The sequence below is a fragment of the Ranitomeya imitator genome, chromosome 1 (assembly GCF_032444005.1).
Source record: "Ranitomeya imitator isolate aRanImi1 chromosome 1, aRanImi1.pri, whole genome shotgun sequence".
NCBI classification, from domain to species: Eukaryota; Metazoa; Chordata; class Amphibia; order Anura; family Dendrobatidae; genus Ranitomeya; species Ranitomeya imitator.
The window spans coordinates 729,673,865-729,701,569 of record NC_091282.1 but is presented as its reverse complement, the minus strand read 5'-3'; the positions used below and the strand labels follow the sequence as shown (position 1 = coordinate 729,701,569).

The following is a 27,705-nucleotide window of genomic DNA, read 5'->3' as shown; positions in this document are numbered from 1 at the left end:
TTTGCGGGGCTTTGGTCTACGTCCATAGACTACCTACCGATGGGCCGGGGCTCTGTATATATTTTTAGCTTAACTCTAAGTATTACAGCTCTTTACGATTGGACCAGAGTCATGCCAATCTTTTTTGCTCAACTCTATTACTATGTTACCCATAGACTTCATTGGAAGCCATGATGTGCAGCTGACTTAGGCTGCCGTCACACTAGCAGTATTCGGTCAGTATTTTACATCAGTATTTGTAAGCCAAAACCAGGAGTGGAACAATCAGAGGAAAAGTATAATAGAAACATATGCACCACTTCTGTATTTATCACCCACTCCTGGTTTTGGCTACAAATACTGATGTATAATACTGACCAAATACTGACCGTGTGACGGCAGCCTTTATGGAATAAAAAATAAAATAAAGAATATAAGGCATATTCCATTGGTTGCCACTTCATGGACAAATTAACCCCTAAGTGCACTGCTATACCTGTTGGACCACTGTCAGCACAGAGACTTGCAGACTTCCATACAGCCACTCAATGTAAAGCGCCATGGAATAAATGGTGGTATAATATCAAATAATAATCTGTTACAGAAGATTTAGACAACTCTGTTATGACCCCTGCATCTACTAAACCAAGTTTAGAATGGAACCCCTAATGTCTGGCTTAGTAGAACCACATGGGGCCCAAGTCTTGCAGCCATAATACAGCGCTCTGAAATAGTCCTTAACAGAAGACTCAGTAATTTATTGTTTGCTCATGATTTTTTTTTTTAAACTTTTTTTTTTTTAAAGTAATCTGTCAGCAGGTTTTTGCTGTATAATCTGAGAGCAGCATGATGTGGGGGCAGAGACTCCGATTCCAGTGATATGTCACTTACTGGGCTGCTTGGGGCAGTTTTGATAGACTTCCTGCGGTCTCTCCTGTAGATGTAGTGGTGCTGTGTATAACCCCGCCTACACCCCTGATTGGCAGCTCGTCACTGTACACAGGAAGCTGGCCGGATTGCCAGGGACAGGACATCTGGTCCTGTAGTGATAATCTCCTGCTGATAAAACACTGATTGTATTGAAACGAAAAACACAGCCTAACAAATGACAATACGCTGTTCCCAGACGAAATAACAAAAAGCCTGCCGACAGATTCCCTTCACCATGGTTTCGAGTAAGTAAAGCTGGAACACTATACACAATATTTTTGTGACGGAAACTGAACAAGCAAAAAGAAATATAAAATAGCTCTATTGCCCATTGATCTCCACATAGTAAATGGAAATTAAAAATAAAAGCAAAAACACAAAACTGATATAGAAATTGTAATACAGCAGTAAGGCCAATGGAACATTTCACGATCTTAAAAAACAAAACAAAAAAAAACTGGAGGGATTACTACCACAGAAGAAAAAAAATTGTTTTGCCAAGAATTTATGGAAAAATACTACAAAAGTGACAAAAAAAAACAAAAACAAAAAAAAACCAACAAACTTAAAAAGTAAGAAAAAAAAACAATCAAATGATATTAGTCATTCAAAATAGGATTTTTGACTCTGCATCAGTAAAGATTTCCCCATGAGAAAGAAAAAAATGGAAATGATTTAGCTGTGTTATAACATTGTATTTTGAGTCCTTTCCTAGATAAAAGTACTGTAAAAAAATTGAAATAAATTTAGAAGGTGAAACAAGGCTGAAAATGCTGAGTCAAATCAGGACAAGAAATTAAAAATAAAAGGAGCAAAAAAAAAAATAAAAAAAAAATATATATATATAGTAGAGCGGTTCTTTAGAGCTACATCTGTTTTAAATAAAATACCAATTTACAATAATTTCTTTAAAATCCCAAGCGCCTTACAGAAAAGTGCATCCAGAACCAGCATAGATTTTAATAGTTTTGTTTTTCTTCTTAGCAGCTAAATGATTAGTTTATTTCCCTAGATAGCTTACACTTTTTGAATTAAAAAAAAAAAAAAGAAAAAAGTGAGGCAGTGTATATTGACAAGAAAAAAAAAAGTAAAAGATAAAAGTTTGAAATAATTTAACTTTCAGAACTTTAAATAAAAAAAAAATGATTTCTTTTCATAAAGTTCAGGGAAGACCGGGAATAAGGGGTAAACATGCATTTTAACTTTTAAAAAAGGGAGGGGGATGGAGTATTCTTTATTGTACAGGCACTGGCAGAAAAAAAAAAAAATTGTGTCACACCCCACCCTTTAAAACATTGGGATTTAAATCAATTAAATTTCTTAAAATTTACTATTGAGGTATGAAAAAAAAAAAAAAAAAAAGTTAGAACCCCTCCCCCACCACCCCAATTTGTATTTTTGATTTAATTGGAAAAACTATGGCAAGATTGGTAGCAATGTTAGCACAATTCTAGAGTTTGACAGTTTACAATGGCTGCTGTAATCCCCCCACCCCACTCGAGAACCAAAAAATTACAGTTCTCACATTGTTTTTTTTGATAAAATGTTCATTTTTTTTTTCTTTAATATCTTAATATAACACAGTCAGTAGATTTTGCAAATGAATGAATGTGTCTTGGCTAACAACTGGCACATCTTTGCTGGTACCAAATGAAAGTCCTCTTGATGTTGAAAAGGAGGAAAAGATCCGGTTGAATTCAGGATGTACGCGCCATGCCTTAGTGCAACGAATAGTGCGACACGCAATGGGATACTGACGAGAGAGCTGCGTGGTAGAGAGGTCCTGAACAAGCCTCGGATGGATGGAGGGGGGCATTTGTTCCTCGGTGCGGCCCGTCTTGCGTCAACGCAGCCATAGTTTAAGACGCAGTGCATCAACTCCGTTTAAATAGTATCTGAACAGACGTTTATCTCGCACAAAGCCAAGATTTTCATAAAGTTTCAAAGCAGATTTGTTTGTGATTTCTGTTTCCAAGACAACCTGTATAAAAATATAATAAGACAAGAAGATAAAAAAAAAAAACAAAACAACAAACTAAGTCAAGGTGACTAAACAGGACGGTTATTTCTAAAGAAATGCAAAAATAAAATAAATAAAAATAAAGAGTGTCAAACATCGATAAAAGTATTCTGAAACTACAGAAAGTGTGACTTTTTTAAAATGATAAAGGTACCGTCACACTAGACGATATCGCTAGCGATCCGTGACGTTGCAGCGTCCTGGCTAGCGATATCGTCTAGTGTGACAGGCAGCAGCGATCAGGCCCCTGCTGTGACATCGCTGGTCGGGGAAGAAAGTCTAGAACTTTGTTTCGTCGCTGGACTCCCCGTAGACATCGCTGAATCGGTGTGTGTGACACCGATTCAGCGATGTCTTCGCTGGTAACCAGGGTAAACATCGGGTTACCAAGCGCAGGGCCGCGCTTAGTAACCCGATGTTTACCCTGGTTACCATCGTAAAAGTAAAAAAAAAAAAAACGCTACATACTTACCTTCTGCTGTCTGTCCTCCAGCGCTGTGCTCTGCACTCCTCCTGTACTGGCTGTGAGCACAGCGGCCGGAAAGCAGAGCGGTGACGTCACCGCTCTGCTTTCCGGCTGCCCGGCGCTCACAGCCAGAGCAGAGAAGCACAGCGCCGGGGACAGACACCGGAAGGTAAGTATGTAGTGTTTGTTTTTTTTTACTTTTACGATGGTAACCAGGGTAAACATCGGGTTACTAAGCGCGGCCCTGCGCTTAGTTACCCGATGTTTACCCTGGTTACCGGCATCGTTGGTCGCTGGAGAGCGGTCTGTGTGACAGCTCTCCAGCGACCAAACAGCGACGCTGCAGCGATCCGGATCGTTGTCGGTATCGCTGCAGCGTCGCTTAGTGTGACGGTACCTTAAGACAAGATTACAATTACAGACATCTATATCTATATAGTAGATAAGACTTTCAGCAGTCTCATTAACAGACAAGATTACAATGACATCCCTATATACAGTAGATAACAGGATCCACCATTCACAATAGGTGATGTCACAGCTCACCTCCTCCTCCTGTACAATGACTAAATACAGTAGATAACAGGATCCACCATTCACAAAAGGTGATGTCACAGCTCACCTCCTCCTCATGTACGATGACTGATAACGCCTCTATATACAGTAGATAACACAGGATGCACCATTCACAATAGGTGATGTCACAGCTCACCTCCTCCTCATGTACGATGACTGACATCTACTGTATATAGAGGCGTTAACACAGGATCCATCATTCACAATAGGTGACCTCACAGCTCGCCTCCTCCTCCTTCCTATTCAATTACATTTGTCCAGCTTCTCCTTCTATAAAAATTAGAGGGCATATTTGCCAATGCAGTCTGTTTTACAATTGCACAAATTTAGATTAGACTGTTTTAAGAAATGCCTGATTTCTGGAAGTTTACGCCACCTATTAGCTGACCCACTGTGCCAGAAAGGTGCACCAAAATTGTGAATTTTTTTGGGAGCAAATAGTCACACATTAGACCTTGGCCACTTCCATGTAAGTCACAGCGCTCATCAGTGGAGCAACGCTGATTGTAAGACAACTCAGGGAGAAATAAAAAAAAAAAAAAATAGTCTAAGGCACATAAATCTGGTGCATTTCTTGACAGGACTAGTGGTCAGTGTAGAAATTGCAAGATTTATTTTTTTAAACTTTATTTTTCTCATATCACAATCTTGATCTGAAAAAGAAATTGTGTCCAGTTCCAACCTATTAAAGGGTATTCTTCCCTAAGAACTGCTTTTATGGCATAACTACATAACGCACTGAACAAAGATCCATATGGCGGCACAGAGTGCAGATGGCCCAATGGCACAGGGCTGTAGAGAACCTGAGCATGTCATGGAAGCTCATGCTTTCTACATTCCTTGGCACAGTACATTAAAGGGAACCTGTCAGAAGGATTGTGCACAGTAACCTACAGTGTCAGGTTGGCGCCGTCATACTGATTACAATGATACCTGGTGATGAAGTCCGCCTTGTGGTTGTTGTGTAATCTTTATTTTCAGTTTTGAGTTAATGATATGCTGAGAGATCAGTGACCGGTCAGAAGCCATACTGATGAATACCTAATCAGAACATCACATGAAGACCCCCCAGAGGCCGCCCAGAGCACGGGAATATCATTAACCCAGAATTGAAAATTAAGATTAAACAACAACCACAAGACGGATTTCATCCCCAGGAATCATTGTAATCAGTATAACGGCGCCGACCTGACACTGTCTGTAGGTTACTGTGCACAATCCTGCTGACAGGTTCCCTTGAACACATCTTTAGGGTATCACTACCACTCCTACCCACATAAACTGGAAATGAAAGTCATTACCTCATCACAATCCCCTTCCACCATGGCATAAATAGCTTTCTTAACCAAATTTGTACCTGTGAGAGAAAGAGACACCAAGTAAATACAATTTATGTGAACAATTCCCATTATTTTTACTTTTACAAGGATATATCAGGTCTTCGTCAGCGAGGGTCTGTCCTCAGACTTACACCCATGTGGACCCCATCCACCCGCTTTGCTCTGAAGGAGCCACTGAAAAGTGTAACTAAACTTTGGAGTCTTTTATAATATTTTGTAGGCTGATAAATGTCCAGGGATCAGTGTGGGAACAGGCAATTGCAGAAAATATTGTCCAGGATTGTGCAAATCAAAAGGCAGAAGCGCTCAGCTCTGGCATGAGCGCACAAATAGCGCAGTGCGTGGGTCTGTACACGTGTGGAGGCAGGAGCAGCGCTCTTCTGCCTTCTGAGTGATGAGTGGGGGTCTCAGCACCTGGACCTTCATCAATCTGCTCGATAATTAAAAGGGTTCTCTGCTTTCGGAAAACCCGTCCCGCGGCTGCATTTTGTTTTAAAAAACAAACAAACCCCCCCCCCCCCCTGCGCTTTACTCCTCCTGCCCAAAACAGGGTTTCCACCGCTGCTCCTGGTGTCCGTCATTGTCTGCAGCGCTTGCGTCATGTCAGTGACACAGCCAGTCAGTGAGAGGCTTGTGCCGCTGGACTCATGCAGAGCCACAGAGCTCAGTGATCGGCTGCAGCGCCATTTACGCCAGTGTTGCAGACAGTATAGGGAGCAGTGGCAGGGTCAGAAAGGTGAACCGGGGGGAAATGACTACTAAAGCACAGTTTTGTGCTTTAAATTAAATGTGAGAAAAATGTGTAATACAAAACGTTTGTTGCAGTTTTCCTCAAGAAAACAAAAATCCAGACGTCCTGGAACTGAAAAAAAAAAAAACCCTTTAAAACTACTCCAAAAGTTTAGATACACTTTAAGTAGCTCTGCAGCCCCTTGATTCTGGGGATATGGGGTCACCAATCAGAGATATTCTGCTGTAAAAAGTAGAAAAAAAAAATTACAGGAGCAGACAAAAGCATACGGCTGCCAAAAGTGGTCTCTCAAGAGAGAAGCCTCAAGGCTTTGTGTACACAACATCTTATTTGTTATACTGCAAGAAGTACACAGCAATGTAAAAACGACACCGCCGTGCACATGTCCCGTCTTTTGTTACTACTTATAACCACCTCGGGTTTCGGAAACTGAAGTCGCTTTGCTTTCGGCCGTTATAGTTTGTGTTGCCGCAAGAACGACGGCAAAACAAGCGGCGAAGACTATTCAGGAAAAAGATTGACGGCTTAGTCCTGAAGAAGGCTTTGCCAAGAAAAACCTCGGTGGGTACACTGGAATCTTATGGTCTTACTGAGAATATTTCTGCCGTGTTTTCGGGCTGCTCCGCTTAAAAAAATTGATGAAGAGAGTGCTAAAAAGGATCAAAAAGAGCGTTTTCCTATTAATATTTTTATGGAAAAATGACCCAACTATAGATAAGTTTAGGCTTTAAAAAAAAAAAAAAACACCATCCTTCAGGCGGTTTCCACTAGGAAGACCCTCAGTACTTTACAATAGAAGTCAATGGGAATGCTTAAACAACTATTTGCTCCAAAAACAGCATTTTCTTCACCATTTAAAGGATAAAAAAAAAAAAGTCTGGAAGATACCAATAGAAAGATCCCCCCACCCCACCTACTCCCCCTCCCCCCCAAAATTTCTTTAAGTTTACAAAGACTCTAGAGGGGGAGAAGGGAAAAGAAAAAAAACCAACAGTGTGAACATGCCCTTAGATATACGGGCATAGAATGTTTCTTCCCCTTCCATGTGCAGATTGTTCCAGAATATTCCAGCAATAACGGGCACACCACTGATGTAGATTTGGACAGGAGCGCACAGAAGGTGGCAACTCTGGATTGTTCTGCAAATACACGATGGATTTTTTCAACTTCTACTATGGGGCAGCACTTTTGTCATCAACAAGGTGGTGTGCACGAGGGGGAAAAAAAAAATCCTTACCAATGCCCTTTCTTCTATACTTGGAGTCCACGGCTAACATGGCTATATAACCTCTTCGGAACATCTTTTTGTGCATATCCAACTTGCAGACAATGGCACCTACACACTCCTCTTCTACCACAGCCTGGAAGAGAAAGCACAATGCAAAATACATCCGCGGTGTACTGATAATGCATGACCTGGCTAGTACTCCTAATACAGAGGATGTTTTTTTCCCCCCTTTAAAAATTGACACCTTTCGAGAAGTTTGGTGTCTAGCGTCTGATCTGCAGGAGGGAAGTTGTACAGCAGCTGATTCAGCAATTTAATTCTCTGCTCCTGAGTCCAGTGGGCGGTCCTACAAAGTGACTGCCAGTCTTTATCTAAAAGTATATACAGGGATTAACTGTCAATCAATGATCAGGACTTCCCACTGGACTCCTACACAACATATATGGCAGCTCAGAAAATTTCCAAAATGATAGCAGAAGTATCTGTGCTCCATCCTATTTCACCCCCTTTGGTAACAGCTGGAGAATAAGCGTTAAGCCAAGGGGCTGGTAATTCGCTTAGTTAAGATTAACTAGGATAACTAGCAGTCTTTTGGCTTCTTTCATTAGTGATCGGCCAAATACTTGTTCAGCTGACAGCTATAATAACATAGTAATATAGTAATATAGTTATTAAGGTTGAAGGAAGACTAAAGGTACCGTCACACTAAGCGACGCTGCAGCGATACCGACAACGATCCGGATCGCTGCAGCGTCGCTGTTTGGTCGCTGGAGAGCTGTCACACAGACCGCTCTCCAGCGACCAACGATCCCGAAGTCCCCGGGTAACCACACGCCGATTCAGCGATGTTAGCGGGAGATCCAGCGACAAAATAAAGTGCTGGACTTTCCCCAGCGACCAACGATCTCCCAGCAGGGGCCTGATCGTTGGTCGCTGTCACACAACGATTTCGTTAACGATATCGTTGCTACGTCACAAAAAGCAACGATATCGTTAACGATATCGTTATGTGTGACGGTACCTTAAGTCCATCTAGTTCAACCCATAGCCTAACCTAACATGCCCTAACATGTAGATCCAGAGGAAGGCAAAAAAAACCCCATGTGGCAAAGAGTAAGCTCCACATTGGGGAAAAAATTCCTTCCCGACTCCACATACGGCAATCAGACTAGTTCCCTGGATCAACACCCTATCAAGGAATCTAGTGTATATACCCTGTAACATTATACTTTTCAAGAAAGGCATCCAATCCCCTCTTAAATTTAAGTAATGAATCACTCATTACAACATCATACGGCAGAGAGTTCCATAGTCTCACTGCTCTTACAGTAAGGAATCTGCGTCTGTTATTATGCCTAAACCTTCTTTCCTCCAGACGTAGATGATGCCCCCTTGTCCCTGTCTCAGGTCTATGATTAAAAAGATCATTAGAAAGGTCTTTGTACTGTCCCCTCATATATTTATACATTAGCCTTCGTTTTTACAAACTAAATAGCCCCAAGTGTAATAACCTATCTTGGTATTGCAGACCCCCCAGTCCTCTAATAACCTTAGTCGCTCTTCTCTGCACCCGCTCTAGTTCAGCTATGTCTTTCTTATACACCGGAGACCAGAACTGTGCACAGTATTCTAAAGGTACCTTCACATTAAGCGACGCTGCAGCGATACCGACAACGATCCGGATCGCTGCAGCGTCGCTGGAGAGCTGTCACACAGACCGCTCTCCAGCGACCAACGATGTCGGTAACCAGGGTAAACATCGGGTAACTAAGCTCAGGGCCGCGCTTAGTAACCCTATGTTTACCCTGGTTACCATCCTAAAAGTAAAAAAAAAAAAAAACACTACATACTTACCTACAGCCGTCTGTCCTCCAGCGCTGTGCTCTGCACTCCTCCTGTACTGTCTGTGTGAGCACAGCGGCCGGAAAGCAGAGCGGTGACGTCACCGCTCTGCTTTCCGGCTGACCGACGCTCACAGCCAGTACAGGAGGAGTGCAGAGCACAGCGCTGGAGGACAGACGGCTGTAGGTAAGTATGTACTGTTTGTTTTTTTTAACTTTTAGGATGGTAACCAGGGTAAACATCGGGTTACTAAGCGCGGCCCTGCGCTTAGTTACCCGATGTTTACCCTGGTTACCAGTGAAGACATTGCTGGATCGGTGTCACACACGCCGATCCAGCGATGTCAGGAGGAGTCCAGCGACGAAATAAAGTTCTTGACTTTATTCAGCGACCAACGATCTCCCAGCAGGGGCCTGATCGTTGGTCGCTGTTACACAGAACGATTTCATTAACGATATCGTTGCTACGTCACAAAAAGCAACGATATCGTTAACAATATCGTTATGTGTGAAGGTACCTTAAGTGTGGTCGAACTAGTGACTTGTATAGAGGTAAAATTATGTTCTCCTCATGAGCATCTATGCCTCTTTTAATGCATCCCATTATTTTATTTGCCTTTGTAGCAGCTGCCTGACACTGGCCACTGAATATGAGTTTGTCATCCACCCATACACCCAGGTCTTTTTCATTGACGGTTTTGCCCAGAGTTTTAGAATTAAGCACATAATTATACATCTTATTACTTCTACCCAAGTGCATGACCTTACATTTATCCCCATTAAAGCTCATTTGCCATTTATCAGCCCAAGCTTCTAGTTTACATAAATCATCCTGTAATATAAAATTGTCCTTCTCTGTATTGATTACCTTGCAGAGTTTAGTGTCATCTGCAAATATTGAAATTCTGCTCTGAATGCCCCCTACAAGGTCATTAATAAATATGTTAAAAAGAAGAGGGCCCAATACTGACCCCTGTGGTACCCCACTGCTAACCGCTACCCAGTCCGAGTGTGCTCCATTAATAACCACCCTTTGTTTCCTATCCCTGAGCCAGCTCTTAACCCACTTGCACATATTTTCCCCTATCCCCATTATTCTCATTTTATGTATCAACCTTTTGTGTGGCACCGTATCAAAAGCTTTTTATAAGTCCATATACACTACGTCCACTGCGTTCCCTTGGTCCAATCCGGAACTTACCTCTTTATAGAAGCTGATCAGATTAGTCTGACAGGAACGGTCCCTAGTAAACCCGTGCTGATACTGGGTCATGAGGTTATTCCTCTTCAGATACTCCAGTATAGCATCCCTTAGAATGCCCTCCAGGATTTTACCCACAGTAGAGGTTAAGCTTACTGGCCTATAATTTCCGAGTTCAGTTTTTGTCCCTTTTTGAATATTGGCACCACATTTGCTATACGCCAGCCCTGTGGTACAGACCCTGTATTATGGAGTTTTTAAAGATTAAAAATAATGGTCCATCAATGACTGTACTTAATTCCTGCAGTACTCAGGGGTGGATCCCATCCGGGCCCGGAGATTTGTCAATTTTAGTGATTGTAGCTAGGCCACCAACTGCAATGGAGAGTAGAGAAAGCTGAAGCAAGACTCTGTAAGCAGCAGCTACGTAGAAAATTAGCGATGGGCTGCATCAGAGGCTGCGGACCCCTAAAGGACAGTCGCTCTTGCTGAAATTAGCAGATTTGGTCTACTTTCATACAGAGGTGAGGAAAAAAAAATTTTTTGGGAAAGTCAGAGGTTTAGATCAGCAGTGGATATGGCTGACAAGCCTCCCCAATATCACCTGAACGGATGTCCAAAAGTGTTCAAATAAGAGCAACTCCTCTGACAAAAAACTGACTTCATAGAAAGTTTGCAGACCCCTTCAGTTTACAAGGAAATCAGCACTTGCTTGGCAGAGAACATCTGCCCTTTGTATTAAGAATCGACGGTGGTCTTAGCACTCAGACCACCACCGACCAAAACGGCTGACATTTCGTTGACAGGTCAAAAGTTTTTTGTTTTTAAATTTTTTAAAGTCAAAAAAGTGGAGTCTCATACAAAAAAAAAAAAAAAAAAGTGTGCCCAGATTAAAACACATGTACACCTTACATTGCCAGAAAGCTTCTTCCGTGTCCCTTTAAATGGTATAAAAGATTCACAATCTGCTTTTTTTCTCATCCCTTTCAATGTAGGGAATGAGTAGCGCTGTCATTGTGATACTGCGCAGCGCTCTCCATCTGTCTGGCAAGACGAACAAAAGTGAAAAATGATATCTGCGTGTTTACTCCACCCTACTCGAGGGCACCGTGCCCACACATCACGGAGCAGTGGGTACATCTCTATGGAATGCAGCGGGAACAGAGTAGAATGGCGCAGGTTTGGACATGTTAGCCCCCGGAGTGGCATCACGTCAGATTCAGGCCCACAAGGTATCTCCTTGACTTCCCACAAAGCCACCTGTTCTCGTCGTGTAGTGGCATCTCTATCTTCTGCCCTTATCCAACTTTAAAGCATCACATAACAAAAGAAATCCTAAACATGTGCGGGGGCCGTCGTACGCCACGTTTAGGGAATGTGAACTCCATAGCAGAAACTCAAAATCCCACACTTGTTGCCTTTAAGGCCTATGGATGGAAGACGCCTCCCAATATTAATTTGCCGCGGCTTCAGTGAGTCTCCACGATCACCCACGTACATGAGGCTTCAGTTACTTTGACCTGCACAGACGGATGACCAGAGGCAAGACAAGTACATGATCTGGGGCTCCCAATGCCACAGGGCTGCTTTCCCCGACGTCAGCAAGCACTGGCTCCATATGTGCATTGAAGGCGCCCACGCCAAAGGGCTCTGTGCCAAGGTGGTCATTAGTAGAGATGGGCAAACCCGAACAGTAAAGTTCGGCATCCGTACCGAACAAGGACTTCACCAGGAAGTCTGTTACTGTTTGGGTTCAGCTGCCCAAATACCAGGTGTTTGTCATGCACATGACAGATAGCCACACACCGCTTCTGATCGGCGGGGAAATCATCCCTGCCGGTCAGAGAGCAGCAGTTCCCACGCTGTCAGAAGACAGCGGGGAGCGCTCAGCTGTGATCAGAGGTGTAAACTTCACCTCCGGTCACTGGTGTCAGCTGATGGGACAACTGCTCCCATCATCCCACACCTGCTGCCGCTAAGAACAGTGAGAGCAGGAGCAGCGGATGGGAGTTTTCATCTGCCACTCCTGCGCTGTAAATAAAAAAAAACAAAAAAAAAACAACACCGCATAGGTTCCCCTGTATTTTTGCTAACCAGCCAGGCAAAACTCACAGCTGGGGGCTGCAACCCTCAGCTGTCAGCTTCAGCAAGGCTAGTTATCAAAAATGGAGGGGTCGTCACGCTGTTTTTTTAATTATTTAAATGAACAATTAAAAAAAAAAAAAATTGCACCAATTCTGACGCTTTGCCCGGCTCTTCCAACTTGCCCTGTAGTGGTGGCAAGTAGGGTTCATATTTGTGGGGTTGATGTCACCTTTGTATTGTCTAATAGATGTGCCTCTTCTGGGCAACTGCGAGCTGCTATTTTTAGGCTATGTGCACACGCTGCGGATTTTGCTGCGTTTCCACAGCAGTTTCCCCATGCGTTTACAGTACAATGTAAACCTATGGGAAACCGAAAACGCTGTGGAAAAAAAAAAACATGCGGAAACGCAGCGGTTTGCATTCCGCAGCATGTCACTTTCTGCGGATTCCGCAGCGGTTTTACACCCGCTCCAATAGAAAACCGCAGTGAAATCCGGAAAAAAAAAAAAAAAAAGCGATAAATCCACGGTAAACCTGCAGCAAAAACGCAGCGTTTTTGCCCTGCAGATTTATCAAATCCGCTGCAGAAAAATCCGCAGTGGACCATTCTACATGTGCACATTCTCTTAGGCTGGAGGAAGAGCCAATATCCATGGCCACATGCCAGCCTGAGAATACCAGCCCCCAGCTGTCAGCTGAAGCAAGGTTGGTTGTCAAAAATAGGGGAGGGGGGGGAAACTACATGCCGTTTTTTTTCTTTTTAATTATTCATTTAAATAATTTAAAAAGACAGCGTGGGGACCCCTCCATTCTTGATAACCAGATAACCAGCCTTGCTGAAACTGTCAGCTGAGCGTTGCAGCCCCCCAGCTGTGAGTTTTAAAGGGAACCTGTCACCCCCAAAATCAAAAATGAGCTAAGGCCACAGGCGCTTATCTACAGCATTCTGTAATGCTGTAGATAAGCCCCCAATGTATCTTTAAAGATGAGAAAAACAGGTTATATTATACTCACCCAGGGGCGGTCCCGCTGCGGTCCGGGTCCGGGGCCTCCCATCTTCTTACGATGACGTCCTCTTCTGGTCTTCATGCTGTGGGTCCAGTGCAGGCGTACTTTGTCTGCCCTGTGGAGGACAGAGCAAAGTACTGCAGTGCGCAGGCGCCGGGAAAGGCGAGTATAATCTAACCTTTTTCTCATCTGTCAGGATACATTGGGGCTTATCTACAGCATTACAGAATGCATTCCAGAATAAGCAACTGATGCCGGTGGGCTTAGCTCATCTTCGATTTTGGGGGTGACAGGTTCCCTTTAAATACAGGTGAACCCACACTTTTATTTTTTATTTATCTACAGCACAGGAGCAGCTAATGAGTACTCTCATCCGCAGCTCCTGCGCTCACTGTTATTAGCGGTAGCAGGTGTTGGATGATGGGAGCTGTAGTCCCATCAGCTGACACCAGTGACCGGAGGTAAAGTTTATACCACCGATCACAGCTAAATGCTCACGCTGTCTTTTGACAGTGTGGGCACCGCAGCTCTCTGACCGGTGGGGGTGATTTCCCTGCCGATCAGAAGCCACGTTTGCCGCGCTGTCATGCACATGACAGCACGGCAAACACTGGATGTTCGGGCCCCCCATTCAAGTGAATGGGGTCCGGGTACCTGAACCCGAACTTTTTGTAACTGTTCGGCCGAACCCACCGGTCCCAAACATCCAGGTGTCCATCCATCTCTAGTCATTAGCGAGGAGAGTATTGAATTGCATGAACAATCATCGGTGGCCACCAGACAAGAGCCCTACAAACCACTTGTCAGAATCCCCCGCTGGGTGCACAGATCAGAAGAGGTGCCGCAGAATACAGAAGGCAGTTTGTAGGGCTCTCATCTGGTAGCCATGAATTACTGATGCAGACGATGAACCGGGGTCAGGCAAATTTATTTTCTCATCTCTAAAGGTAATACACCGATGAACCAAAGGGCAACAAAGTTGTGAACTTTAGACTTTCCGGCTCCATATCTCACCAACCACTACTGCTTTGATCGTGAGACTACAAACATTTTATAGACAATCATTTTGGCTATCTCATACAGAAATGTGACTTGTAACTATTTACCATATGATTAGTTATGCAGATTCTTGTCATGTCACAGCATTGTTACTGTTTTGATCCTGATGGTGGAAAAGTCTGTTTCTTCCTGTGTACTACAAATTAGGCTACGTTCAGATTAGCGTTGCGCGCCGCTGCGTCGGCGACGCAACGCACGACGCACGAAAAAACGCGTGCAAACGCATGCAAAAACACTGCGTTTTGCGACGCGTGCGTCGTTTTTTGACGAAAATCGGACGCAAGAAAAACGCATGCGTCCCCCATGTTAAACATAGGGGCGCATGACGCGTGCGTCGCTGCTGCGTTTCCCGACGCAGCGTCGGGAAACGCTAATCTGAACGTAGCCTTACAACCTGTTCTCACATTCCCTAATAGCTCAGTGTGTTATTAGGTTGATTCGGAAGTGGAAGGTCACTGGTTATAAGCGACAAACAGCCATGAAGATTTCCCAAGAAAAGAGAAACAGCATCATCCAGCTCATCGATAGCGGTCTGTCGGCCAAAAAATTTCCGAACCGCGTCATGTGACTGCCATGACAGCTGTAAGAATACAAGATGAAGTCCGTCCATCCAAAATCCAAGAGGTGGACGTCCAGGCAAAATATCAAGAGTCAACAAGCCTGAATATATGAGGTTGTTTCGCAGCCAAAAGGTGTTGGATACATGACCAGGATCGATGGTGGTCTCAATGCTGAGCTATATGCGAGTATCCTACAAGACGAGTTAAGGTACCTTCACACATAACGATATCGTTGCTTTTTGTGACGTAGCAACGATATCGTTAAGGAAATCGTTCTGTGTGACAGCGACCAACGATCAGGCCCCTGCTGGGAGATCGTTGGTCGCTGAGGAAAGTCCAGAACTTTATTTCGTCGCTGGACTCCCTGTAGACATCGCTGGATCGGCGTGTGTGACACCGATCCAGCGATGTCTTCACTGGTAACCAGGGTAAACATCGGGTCACTAAGCGCAGGGCCGCGCTTAGTAACCCGATGTTTACCCTGGTTACCAGCGTAAAAGTAAAAAAAACAAACACTACATACTTACCTACCGCTGTCTGTCCCCGGCGCTCTGCTTCTCTGCACTCCTCCTGCTCTGGCTGGGAGCGTCGGTCAGCCGGAAAGCAGAGCGGTGACGTCACCGCTCTGCTTTCCGGCCGCTGTGCTCACAGTCAGTGCAGGAGGAGTGCAGAGAAGCAGAGCGCCGGGGACAGACAGCGGTAGGTAAGTATGTAGTGTTTGTTTTTTTTACTTTTACGCTGGTAACCAGGGTAAACATCGGGTTACTAAGCGCGGCCCTGCGCTTAGTAACCCGATGTTTACCCTGGTTACCCGGGGACCTCGGGATCGTTGGTCGCTGGAGAACTGTCTGTGACAGCTCTCCAGCGACCAAACAGCGACGCTGCAGCGATCGACATCGTTGTCGGTATCGCTGCAGCGTCGCTGTGTGTGAAGGTACCTTTACTTCATACACTTGAGTACTATAGGTATGAAAGGGACAACAATGTTCCAGCAGGACAATGACCTGAAGCATACATCGAGATTGGCGAATAAATGGTTCAATGACAATGAAGTAGATGTGTTGGATTGTCTCCACAGTCCCCAGACCTCAACACAATCGAACACGTGTGTAGATTTGAAGAAAGCTGTACACATACCCAAGTGAGAGGATCAGTATGCACCAACGTTGGGAACGTGTAGGAGAGACCCGGGATCAGATTTTGGTCGACATCTTTGAATCCGGCAGAGCTGCCCAGAAGGATTCAGGTCATGTTGATGGCAAAATAATTCAAATTTAGATTTTCATGAGCAAAACAGTAAAAATGCAGTAACATGACAAGACTCTGCATAACTAATCATATGCTAAATAGTTGCAAGTAACGTTTTTGTATGAGATAGCCAAGATGATTGTCTATAAAAATGATGGTGGTCTCACGTTCTAAGACGTAGTGAATGGTGAGATATGGAGCCCGAAAGTCAAAGGTTCAGGACATTATTACCATTTTGTTCTTCAGTGTACATATTAGATGAACCCGCCAGACAACTGTCTATGGGGCAGATTTCAACATGCCTGATGTACGCAATTGGGGCGTATTTATCCAGAATTATGGGGAGCGCTCCTGTGTTCTCCAGGAAAGAGCCGCTGCCAGACTTCTTTTTAAAACAGATATGCCGCTCCTTGACTCCCCTGACAATCTGTCAGGGCCCCCCACACAGAGGCTGTTGGCTGTACCCCTTGATAAATTGACAGGTTTGGCTGACATTGGCCTACACAATCGGAAAATTAGACTTATCAAAGGTCATGAACCAATACTGATAAGTGTGGCGCACTGTAAGACTCTAGTCCAAGTCTGCAATGCCAACGAATTAGGCAAGTCTGGCACATTGTACATACGGGAGAGGCGCTATAGCTGGCCGGCGTCTGGCAGCGGCTAATTCACCACTATTAAAAAAAGGAGTCTGGCAGCACTAAGTGACTGTTCAAACCAAGCACAGGCGCTCAGTGAACCTTACCACCTACTTGTTTTCCCATCTCTCTGCCTCCTGTAAAGCCCGAGCTGTCAGTCAAGGAGGCAGAGTCCTTGCTCGTCACTACCCTCTGTACGTCCATGTCAGGCTCCTGCTAATCTCTGTCATATACTATATAGAAGTAAAAGAGTGATGGGCACAACTGCAGCGGTGGCAGATAGATCAGAGATGTAAAGTTTGTGTTAATCGTATTTCCTGTAATTTTTCTTCAAATTCCAGAACATCACTTTATGGGATGAAGTAACTACTACTACTCCCAGCATCTTGTTTGCCCCACAATCCTCAAGTACCATCTGGAAGCCCCTCAGTTCCCCTGCACCTACTCCTTTCCTGGGGTGACGATGTGCAGGAACTCTGCTTGCTGTCATTTACGGATGGACACAGATACACGGATCGTTATAGGGCACAACTCTGCCAAGTGTCCTTCAACAGTTCCGCTCCTGTGTCCATCGCACAACCGACAGATTATTATTAGTCATGAACGAATATACTCGTTACTCGAGATCTCTCGAGCACGCTCGGGAGACCGAGTATTTTTTAGTGCTCGGAGATTTAGATTTCATCGCCTCAGCTGAATGATTTACAGCTGCTAGCCAGGCTGAGTACATGTGGGGGTTGCCTGGTTGCTAGGGAATCCCCAAATGTAATCAAGCAGGCTAGTAGCTGTAAATCATTCAGCTGCGGCGAAGAAAACTAAATCTCCGAGCACTAAAAAATACTCGGAGGACCCCAAGCGTGCTCGGGAAATCTCGAGTAACGAGTATATTTGCTCATCACTAATTATTATCCCTGTGGAGTAAGTCATGAACGCTCCTAGAAAGGACAGCAAGCAGAGATTGAGCCAGTCAATTTGCAGGACCAGGTCCAGCGCTGCAAGCCCCTTGCCGGCGTCCCCTTTTAATTAGGCAGCCTATGAGGACATCATGGTTGCGGTGTGACAGAAAGGAGCCGGGAGATTCGGCAGCCATGGACCAGGATCCTGTGAATGGAGTGAAGGGGGGAGGCAGTCTGACCAGACCACCGGGACCAGATCTCTGCTTGCTGGCAAATGACTGGTAGAAATATTACTGTTTACATTCAAATGCTGGTCGGGGTTAGGCTGTCAATCTAAAAAAAAAAAAAAAAAGGATTAAGTGTATGCCGGAGCCCCCCCCTTCATCATGTCAGAGGCAGCGTGGCATCTGGGTGCGGCACAGCTGACGACGGGGCTCATATGTCAGGGAGCCTTCAGTTACAGATTTCTAGAAAGTAGCCATCTCCTCCGTGCGGCAGAGGCGGACATTGTGCTACAACATAGGACGCACAAAGCAAAAAAAAAAAAAAACATTCCACACGCCCGTCACATGTGCCCAAATAACTTACTTTTAGGTGCTAGAATGGAAGCACGGATCAAAAAATGAAAGACACATCCGGAAAACCTGATAAAACTGCAGCTGAAGGACAATTCTTGGAACGCTACGCATGGTAAAGAACAACAGGTGCATGGACGGGCCAGGGCGCCAAAATGAGCCCTGCTCAAAACTCACCCTGAGGGAACTGACAAGTAAGGCCAGGTCCAGGCAGGAATATATCAGGGTTCTTATATGGCCCATAATACCCAGACTGATGGTGGATCTCCTGACCTGAACATATAGCTTCATATGTGCCAACCACAGACCTGGGGTCAGTCTGGGCATGGCGGTCCATACACGGACCACCACATACAGTCCCTCTGACACGGCCTAAGGCAGCTGCCTACAGGTGTATTGTGTGCAGGAACGGCTGACGCATTGGTTTTCATGCGTGGTGGCCTAGGTGTTGAGACCCCTACCAACCGCTAAAAATAAGAGGGCAGAAGTGCAGTGCCCCTTCCTTTCTGTCCAGATCATGATGTACATGAAAAAAAAAGAAAAAAGTGCCAAACTGAAACGAAGGGGCGCCTCACTTCTTCTAATGACTGGTGGTGGTCTCCGGACGCAGCACCCCACCGATCAAAACTTCTGATTGCCAGAAGATTCTAAGAAAAAAAATAAAGCCCTGGTGTATCCTTTCAGTACCAAAGTCCTAAGGGCATGTTCACCCATCTGCTGCTTTGACAGATCAGATTTGCTGACTCTACCTTTACTTTGTGAACGAGGCTGCAATACCCAAATGTCCACAGCAGCACATCACCTTTTTAAAATACTTTTTTGGGGGGTCAGGTGGTGGAAGGAATCCAGCACATACCTAAAGAGAACCAATATTTTGTGCCACGTTCACCATCGACTGATGAGGAGCAGAGGTGTCATGAAGATACAAACAAATAATATTAATTTATACATAGACATAAAATGTGAACAGCAGACGCGAGCACCGCCAGGCTTCCTATGTGACGCAAGGGGTCAGGGAGCCGTTCCCCTAGCAACCATGACTCGCAAGCATCACATGTGGAAACGCGCGTAGGGGCTGGCAGTCTGGTGACATCACGGTGACCGACATGGGCAAGGATCAGACTTGAACTAGCCACTACACTGTTTGCCTCTTAAAGGCATATGTACATTATATAGTATGGTTTAGTAGCCTCAAGAACTTGATCCCACCGGTCATATACTTTATACTAGTGATGCTCTCCAGACTATTTTTGTCTTGTGCCCTTTGCATTTAATTCTACCTATATAAATACTTTTGTATTTATGTATTGTAGTGACTTTTTGCTGTTCACATTTTAGGACTATGTATAAATTATTATTTTTTGTATATATCTTTGACAGATCTTATGACTCCAATTTTTCTAATTTTCCATGTATCTATGGATGGGAGTTTTTCTGTCTCGCCTACAGATTGGAGATAGCCATTTCTGATGCAGTCAGATGCTGGATATCCTGAATATTGCTCCGATTTAATTTTTCATGATGAGAAGATACCCGGCTGGGTTCACACATGGAGGATTGGAGCAGACTTTCCTGAATTGGATTTGCAGCATACTGCTAATCAAGTATTAGGCACAATGCATGTGGCGGGTTTCTACAGGCGGCTTTGCACGTGGGGGTTTCTACAGGCGGCTTTGCACGAGGTGGGTTTCTACAGGCGGCTTTGCACGAGGCGGGTTTCTACAGGCGGCTCTGCACCAGGTGGGATTCAACAAGCAGCTTTGCACGTGGCGGGTGTCTACAAGCGGCTTTGCACCCGGCGGGTTTCTACAAGCGGCTTTGCACCAGGCGGGTTTATACAAACGGCTTTGCACGAGGCGGGTTTCTACAGGCGGCTTTGCATGAGGCGGGTTTACACAAATGGCTTTGCACGAGGCGGGTTTCTACAGGCGGCTCTGTCTACAAGCGGCTTTGCACCCGGCGGGTTTCTACAAGCGGCTTTGCACCAGGCGGGTTTACACAAACGGCTTTGCACGAGGCGGGTTTCTACAGGCGGCTTTGCACGCGACGGGTTTCTACAGGCTACTCTGCACACCGAAGCAGTATGATCGCAGATTGGGTATGCAAATTACTGCAAATAATTTGCTCGGTTTGGGATCACATTTGGCAGTCTGGAGGATCGGTGGCCATGCGTGTGCTCCATTGGACCAATTCACACGGGGATGTGGGATCCCTGTTCTTATGATTGCAGTCAGGTGATCCTACACTTATCGCCCACCCCTTTAATAGGATTTTCCAAGGTCATGACAGATACAAGTGACACCGATTGGCATAAAACTGGCAAAGCTGCCAGCACCTGCAGTGACCACGCCACCCGACCCTGAATGAGATATAGATTATGTATATATATATATATATATATATATATATATATATATATATATATATATATATATATATATATATATATATATATATCATCCCCATGTTACGACAGGTGTCAGATGTGCTTGATGGCTCACCAATATCAAACCTGCTTGCTGTCAATGAATGAAAACACTCGTTACTGTCCTAGTACGTCTCATTGCCAAAAGCCCTCAACTACTGCACCCGGTTTGGTGAAACACAGCAGTGGCACAGATATGTGCAATTTACATGGGATGCAGTTGTAGCAAACCATCAGCTGTGAGGACTGACAGGCCAGGACTGTGTGGCGATTTGTAGTCACAACAGAAAATAAGGGTCCACTGCAGCAATCATCATCTGTGGTCACTACGACCTATACAATGGTAGCCACGAGTCGCCCCCGGGTCTGTACAGGTTCCTGGCTTATTGACCTTGCTCCTAGTCATTGACACAGCAGAGACCTTAGAAGCCATCACGAGGTCCACTAGAGGTTTCCAGCAGCAATGTGAACCAAGCCCAACTCTGCTGATCCATTACTTTACCATCCTGTCACCCAAGTGCTAAATGAAGAGGTGTAGATCCTAAAAGCGTCAGACTCACATAGCTCCCCTCATCCTTAGAGGGTCCCATCCGTGTCCAGCAGCTGCCTGTGTTACCTCCTAGTGATCCCACAAACTAGCCCCATAATAATCCCGAGCGATCGTTCGTTTTCTAGCCCAGAGCTGCATTCACAATTCTGCTCGTTGTCACTGAAAACAAATCAACATGCAGGGGAGTGGGCCGGATAACTGTACAATGTATGATGTAAGGTCTATACTCCCAGAATTCACCAGATATTGAGTGAGCACAGACAACTGGGAGAGTTCAGCTGTGAAGATACATTACTTTACACTTCTGTCACTCAAGGCAGAAAACTCTCAGGAGGGTCAGGGTCAAGTAGCCCCTTCGACCTTTAGAGAGCCCCCGCTTGTGCGCCTACCTAACCGTTAAATTTCCCAGAATGCAAATTGCCAGATACTGAATCTGCACAGGATGCTGGCGAAGTTCAGCTCTGAAGGTACATTACTTAACCCTCTGTCACTCAGTGAAGTAATCAAAACTAGTTAGGTCAGGGTCAAGTAGCGCCCTTCAACGTTTAGGGGCCTCCCATCTGTGCACCATCAGCTGCCTGAGCACCCCTCTGATTTGGAGTATAAGGCCTCTTTTCCACTTGCTAGAAAAAAAATGGTCCGATTTACGGACCGAAAAAACGGATGTAAGGTATGCAATTGTCATGCGATTTTTTTATCTCAACATCCGTATTGCTGTCCGATTTTAACGCACCGCTGTCCTTTGAAAAGCCGGTAATTCAGCGCAGTGTACAGTAAAATCACACTGACAGGTTAGATTAGATATATACACATAGAATAGGTACATATATATATTTCAATTACCGGCTTTTGCTTTCTCCTTCACAAACCCGACATGATATGAGACCTGGTTTACATACAGTAAACCATCTCATATCCCCATTTTTTTGCATATTCCACACTACTAATGTTATTAGTGTGTATGTGCAAAATTTGGGCGCTCTAGCTATTAAATTTAAGGGTTAAATCGCGGAAAAAATTGGCGTGGGCTCCCGCGCAATTTTCTCCGCCAGAGTGGTAAAGCCAGTGACTGAGGGCAGACATTAACCCTTTATTACCCGATATCCCACCGCTACAGGGGTATGGGAAGAGAGTGGCCAAGTGCCAGAATAGGCGCATCTTACAGATGTGCCTTTTCTGGGGTGGCTGGGGGCAGATGTTTTTAGCCAGGGGGGGGGGGGGGGCAATAACCGTGGACCCTCTCCAGGCTATTAATATCTGCCATCAGTCACTGGCTTTACTACTCTGGCGGAGAAAATTGCGCGGGAGCCCATGCAAAATTTTTTCCGCGATTTAACCCTTAAATTTAATAGCTAGAGCACCCAAATTTTGCACATACACACTACTAACATTAGTAGTGTGGAATATGTAAAAAAAAAAATGGGGATATGAGATGGTTTACTGTATGTAATCATGTCTCATATCATGTCGGGTTTGAGAAGGAGATAGCAAAAGCCGGCAATTGAATTACCGGCATTTAAGCTATCTAGCGCTGTATAAAAAAAATAAAATATATATATATATTTTATGTGTATATATCTACTCTAATAGTCAGTGTGATTTTACTGTACACTGCGCTGAATTGCCGGCTTTTCAAAGGACACCGGTGCGTAAAAAAAAATCGGACAGCACTCGCATGGTGCGAGTGCTGTGCGTTTTTTTTTCCTCGCACCCATTGACTTGCATTGGCGAGTCTCATCCGAGAATCGCAGCAATACGCAGCATGCTGCGATTTTTTTCTCAGTCCGATTTCCGGCTGAGAAAATAAAAAACCCGCAAATGGAATGTCACCTATTGAATAACATTGGTCCGAGTGCAATCTGATTTTTTATCGGATTGCACTCGTCCGTTTTTCTTGCAAGTGGAAGAGAAGCCTAAGCTAGCTTTACAGCCCGGAGCTGCATTCACAATTCTGCTTGATGTCACTGAAAACACTCCAATCTGATCATTCTGGTGTAGAGACTACAGGTCACGGAATACCAGGTATTGACTCGGCACAGGATGCTGGGGAGGGGAGTTCAGCTCTGGAGACGCAGGAGTTCCTCAGAGGGTCACTCACCAGGAAGCAGAGCTGCGGCCAGTTGTGGATGAAGTACCGGTAGGTGTATATGGAGTAGGGCTCGGACAGGTCCTTGGTGATCAGTCTCATGATATCGGGCATTTGCAGCTCGGACTCGTAGCGCACGTATCGTATGGAGCCGTCCCCGGGGCGCAGGGAGCAGGCGGCGGCCATGCGGGAGGGCAGCGCCTCGTCCTCCGCCGGCTGCAGCCGCTCCAGTCCGTTGGGGGCGGCAGTCCGGTCATCGCTGGGCGGCGGGGGCAGCTTGCTCTTCAGGGCCCTGATGTGCCGCAGGTCGGGGCTGATCAGGCCGTTGAGCTGCTGGTGATGGCGGCGGCGGGGGTGATGGTGGTGTCCGCGGCACGGCTCGTACCGGCCCTCTTCTTCTTCCTCCTCCTCTTCTTCCCCGTCCTCTTGCTCGTCTCCCGGCGGCAGGGCGAGGCCGGCCCCGGGGTAGTGGGAGAGCACGCTAGGCCCAGACGGAGCGTCAGCCATCCTGCGGAGAGAAAGCGGCCGCGTTATACACCCGCAGCCCTGCCCGGCATCCCCGCCCGACCGCCCGCACCCGGAGCTCCGCTCACCCGCGGCCGTAGAGGGAAGCCGCCGCCGCCGGCAGTCAGGACGCAGCGTTTCCGCCTGCCTTTTACGACACTTCCGGCAGTGCAGCTCCGGGTGGAGGGGGAAGTGGAGTGCACGGTGTGTCACTGCCGGGGGAGCCGTGCGGCCGATCAGGGTGCTGGCCGACGGGGGCTAATTATCGTCCGATCCGGTACAATCTGGTTCTGGAGGTCGCGCCTCAGTGGTGGGCATCGCCCCTGTATATGGCCCTGGTGCTGGCGGCTTCTCCCCCAGGAGCAGCATAGGCCGCGTTCACACACAGCAGTTTTTGAGGAGCAGATCCACTTCTCAGTCCTCTGGACACCTGCCATTACTATGGGACACTCACTTTGCTGTTCATATGAGGAGTTTATGAGCACATTTTGTTTTTGGAGGGGGAGGGTGAAATAAAGGGCTATCACTATTTAGAGACGGTTTCTGGTGGAATCTGCCCCAAAATAAGCGCTGACCAATCAAAAGGCTGAAAAAAAAAACTTTAAAAGAGCGTTTCCTGAAGCGGCTTCTGCATGAAATATTCATCATTGTACAGAGACACCTCTCAACCGCTTAGACGCTGCGGTTGGCTGCAGCATCTAATGGGTTAAAGAGGTTGTCCAGGACTGTAACATTGACAGCATATACGCAGGGTAGGTCATCAATATCTGATCGGTGGGTAGGTCATCAATGTCTGATCGGTGGGTAGGTCATCAATATCTGATCGGTGAGTAGGTCATCAATGTCTGATCGGTGGGTAGGTCATCAATATCTGATCGGTGAGTAGGTCATCAATATCTGATCGGTGAGTAGGTCATTAATGTCTGATCGGTGGGTAGGTCATTAACCCCTTCATGACCCAGCCTATTTTGACCTTAATGACCTGGCCGTTTTTTGCAATTCTGACCAGTGTCCCTTTATGAGGTAATAACTCAGGAACGCTTCAACGGATCCTAGCGGTTCTGAGATTGTTTTTTCGTGACATATTGGGCTTCATGTTAGTGGTAAATTTAGGTCAATAAATTCTGCGTTTATTTGTGATAAAAACGGAAATTTGGCGAAAATTTTGAAAATTTCGCAATTTTCACATTTTGAATTTTTATTCTGTTAAACCAGAGAGTTATGTGACACAAAATAGTTAATAAATAACATTTCCCACATGTATACTTTACACCAGCACAATTTTGGAAACAACATTTTTTTTTGCTAGGAAGTTATAAGAGTTAAAATTTGACCAGCGATTTCTCATTTTTACAACGAAATTTACAAAACCATTTTTTTTAGGGACCACCTCACATTTGAAGTCAGTTTGAGGGGTCTATATGGATGAAAATACCCAAAAGTGACACCATTCTAAAAAATGCACCCCTCAAGGTGCTCAAAACCACATTCAAGAAGTTTTTTAACCCTTCAGGTGCTTCACAGCAGCAGAAGCAACATGGAAGGAAAAAATGAACATTTAACTTTTTAGTCACAAAAATTATCTTTTAGCAACATTTTTTTTATTTTCCCAATGGTACAAGGAGAAACTGAACCACGAAAGTTGTTGTCCAATTTGTCCTGAGTACGCTGATACCTCATATGTGGGGGTAAACCAATGTTTGGGCGCACGGCAGGGCTTGGAAGGGAAGGAGCGCCATTTGACTTTTTGAATGAAAAATTGGCTCCACTCTTTAGCGGACACCATGTCACGTTTGGAGAGCCCCCCGTGTGCCTAAAAATTGGAGCTCCCCCACACGTGACCCCATTTTGGAAACTAGACGCCCCAAGGAACTTATCTAGATGCATAGTGAGAACTTTGAACCCCCGGGGGCTTCACAAATTGATCCGTAAAAATGAAAAAGTACTTTTTTTTCACAAAAAAATTCTTTTAGCCTCAATTTTTTTCATTTTCACATGGGCAACAGGATAAAATGGATCCTAAAATTTGTTGGGCAATTTCTCATGAGTACACCGATACCTCACATGTGGAGGTAAACCACTGTTTGGGCACATGGTAAGGTTCGGAAGGGAAGGAGCGCCATTTGACTCTTTGAATGAAAAATTATCTCCATCGTTAGCGGACACCATGTCGTGTTTGGAGAGCCCCCGTGTGCCTAAACATTGGAGCTCCCCCACAAATGACCCCATTTTGGAAACTAGACCCCCCAAGGAACTTATCTAGATGCATATTGAGCACTTTAAACCCTCAGGTGCTTCACAAATTGATCTGTAAAAATGAAAAAGTACTTTTTTTTTTCACAAAAAAATTCTTTTCGCCTCAGTTTTTCATTTTCACATGGGCAATAGGATAAAATGAATCCTAAAATTTGTTGGGCAATTTCTCCCGAGTACGCCGATACCTCATATGTGGGGGTAAACCACTGTTTGGGCACACGGCAGGGCTCGGAAGGGAAGGCGCGCCATTTGACTTTTTGAATGGAAAATTAGCTCCAATTGTTAGCGGACACCATGTCGCGTTTAGAGAGCCCCTGTGTGCCTATGCATTGGAGCTCCCCCACAAGTGACCCCATTTTGGAAACTAGACCCCCCAAGGAACTTATCTAGATGCATATTGAGCACTTTAAACCCCCAGGTGCTTCACAGAAGTTTATAATGCAGAGCCATGAAAATAAAAAATAATTTTTCTTTCCTCAAAAATGATTTTTAGCCTGGAATTTCCTATTTTGCCAAGGGTAATAGGAGAAATTGGACCGCAAATGTTGTTGTCCAGTTTGTCCTGAGTACGCTGATACCCCATATGTGGGGGTAAACCACTGTTTGGGCGCACGGCAGGGCTCGGAAGGGAAGGCACGCCAATTGGCTTTTTAAATGGAAAATTAGCTCCAATCATTAGCGGACACCATGTCACGTTTGGAGAGCCCCTGTGTGCCTAAACATTGGAGATCCCCCACATATGACCCCATTTTGGAAACTAGACCCCCAAAGGAACTAATCTAGATGTGTGGTGAGGACTTTGAACTTCCAAGTGCTTCACAGAAGTTTATAACGCAGAGCCATGAAAATAAAATAAAAATTTTATTTTCTCTAAAATGATCTTTTAGCCTGCAATTTATTATTTTCCCAAGGGTAACAGGAGAAATTTGACCCCAAAAGTTGTTGTACAGTTTCTCCTGAGTACGCTGATACCCCATATGTGGGGGTAAACCACAGTTTGGGCACATGTCGGGGCTCGGAAGTCAAGTAGTGACATTTTGAAATGCAGACTTTGATGGAATGCTCTGCGGGCGTTACGTTGCGTTTGCAGAGCCCCTGATGTGGCTAAACAGTAGAAACCCCCCACAAGTGACCCCATTTTAGAAACTAGACCCCGAAAGGAACTTATCTAGATGTGAGGTGAGCACTTTGAACCCCCAAGTGCTTCACAGAAGTTTATAACACAGAGCAGTGAAAATAATAAATACGTTTTCTTTCCTCAAAAATAATCTTTTAGCCCAGAATTTTTTATTTTCCCAAGGGTTACAAGAGAAATTGGACCCCAAAAGTTGTTGTCCAGTTTCTCCTGAGTACGCTGATACCCCATATGTGGGGGTAAACCACTGTTTGGGCACACGTCGGGGCTCAGAAGGGAAGTAGTGACTTTTGAAATGCAGACTTTGATGGAATGGTCTGCGGGCGTCACGTTGCGTTTGCAGAGCCC

The 27,705-nt window shown here is 45.2% G+C and overlaps 1 protein-coding gene across 1 annotated transcript; it reads right to left on the bottom strand.

Annotated features, from left to right (window-relative positions):
- Positions 1-2,474: 2,474 nt before the first annotated feature.
- Positions 2,475-24,124, bottom strand: NAA30 (N-alpha-acetyltransferase 30, NatC catalytic subunit). The gene is made up of 5 exons (XM_069733089.1): positions 24,056-24,124; positions 23,475-23,970; positions 7,300-7,423; positions 5,273-5,328; positions 2,475-2,890 (listed from the first exon to the last, which is right to left on the bottom strand). Exons 2-5 carry the CDS (start codon positions 23,967-23,969, stop codon positions 2,753-2,755), a joined length of 813 nt encoding a protein of 270 aa, XP_069589190.1. The 5' UTR covers position 23,970; positions 24,056-24,124; the 3' UTR covers positions 2,475-2,752.
- Between the last annotated feature and the right edge of the window lie 3,581 nt (positions 24,125-27,705).

Bases quoted from the DNA above. Each gene is read 5' to 3' on its own strand.
- NAA30 (XM_069733089.1), bottom strand. From the start codon at position 23,969: ATGGCTGACGCTCCGTCTGGGCCTAGCGTGCTCTCCCACTACCCCGGG. The intron at 7,424-23,474 runs GTGAGTGACCCT...TTTCTCTTCCAG, and splicing joins GGCCGCAGCTCTGCTTCCTG to GCTGTGGTAGAAGAGGAGTG. The intron at 2,891-5,272 runs GTAATGACTTTC...ATTTTTATACAG, and splicing joins TGGAAGGGGATTGTGATGAG to GTTGTCTTGGAAACAGAAAT.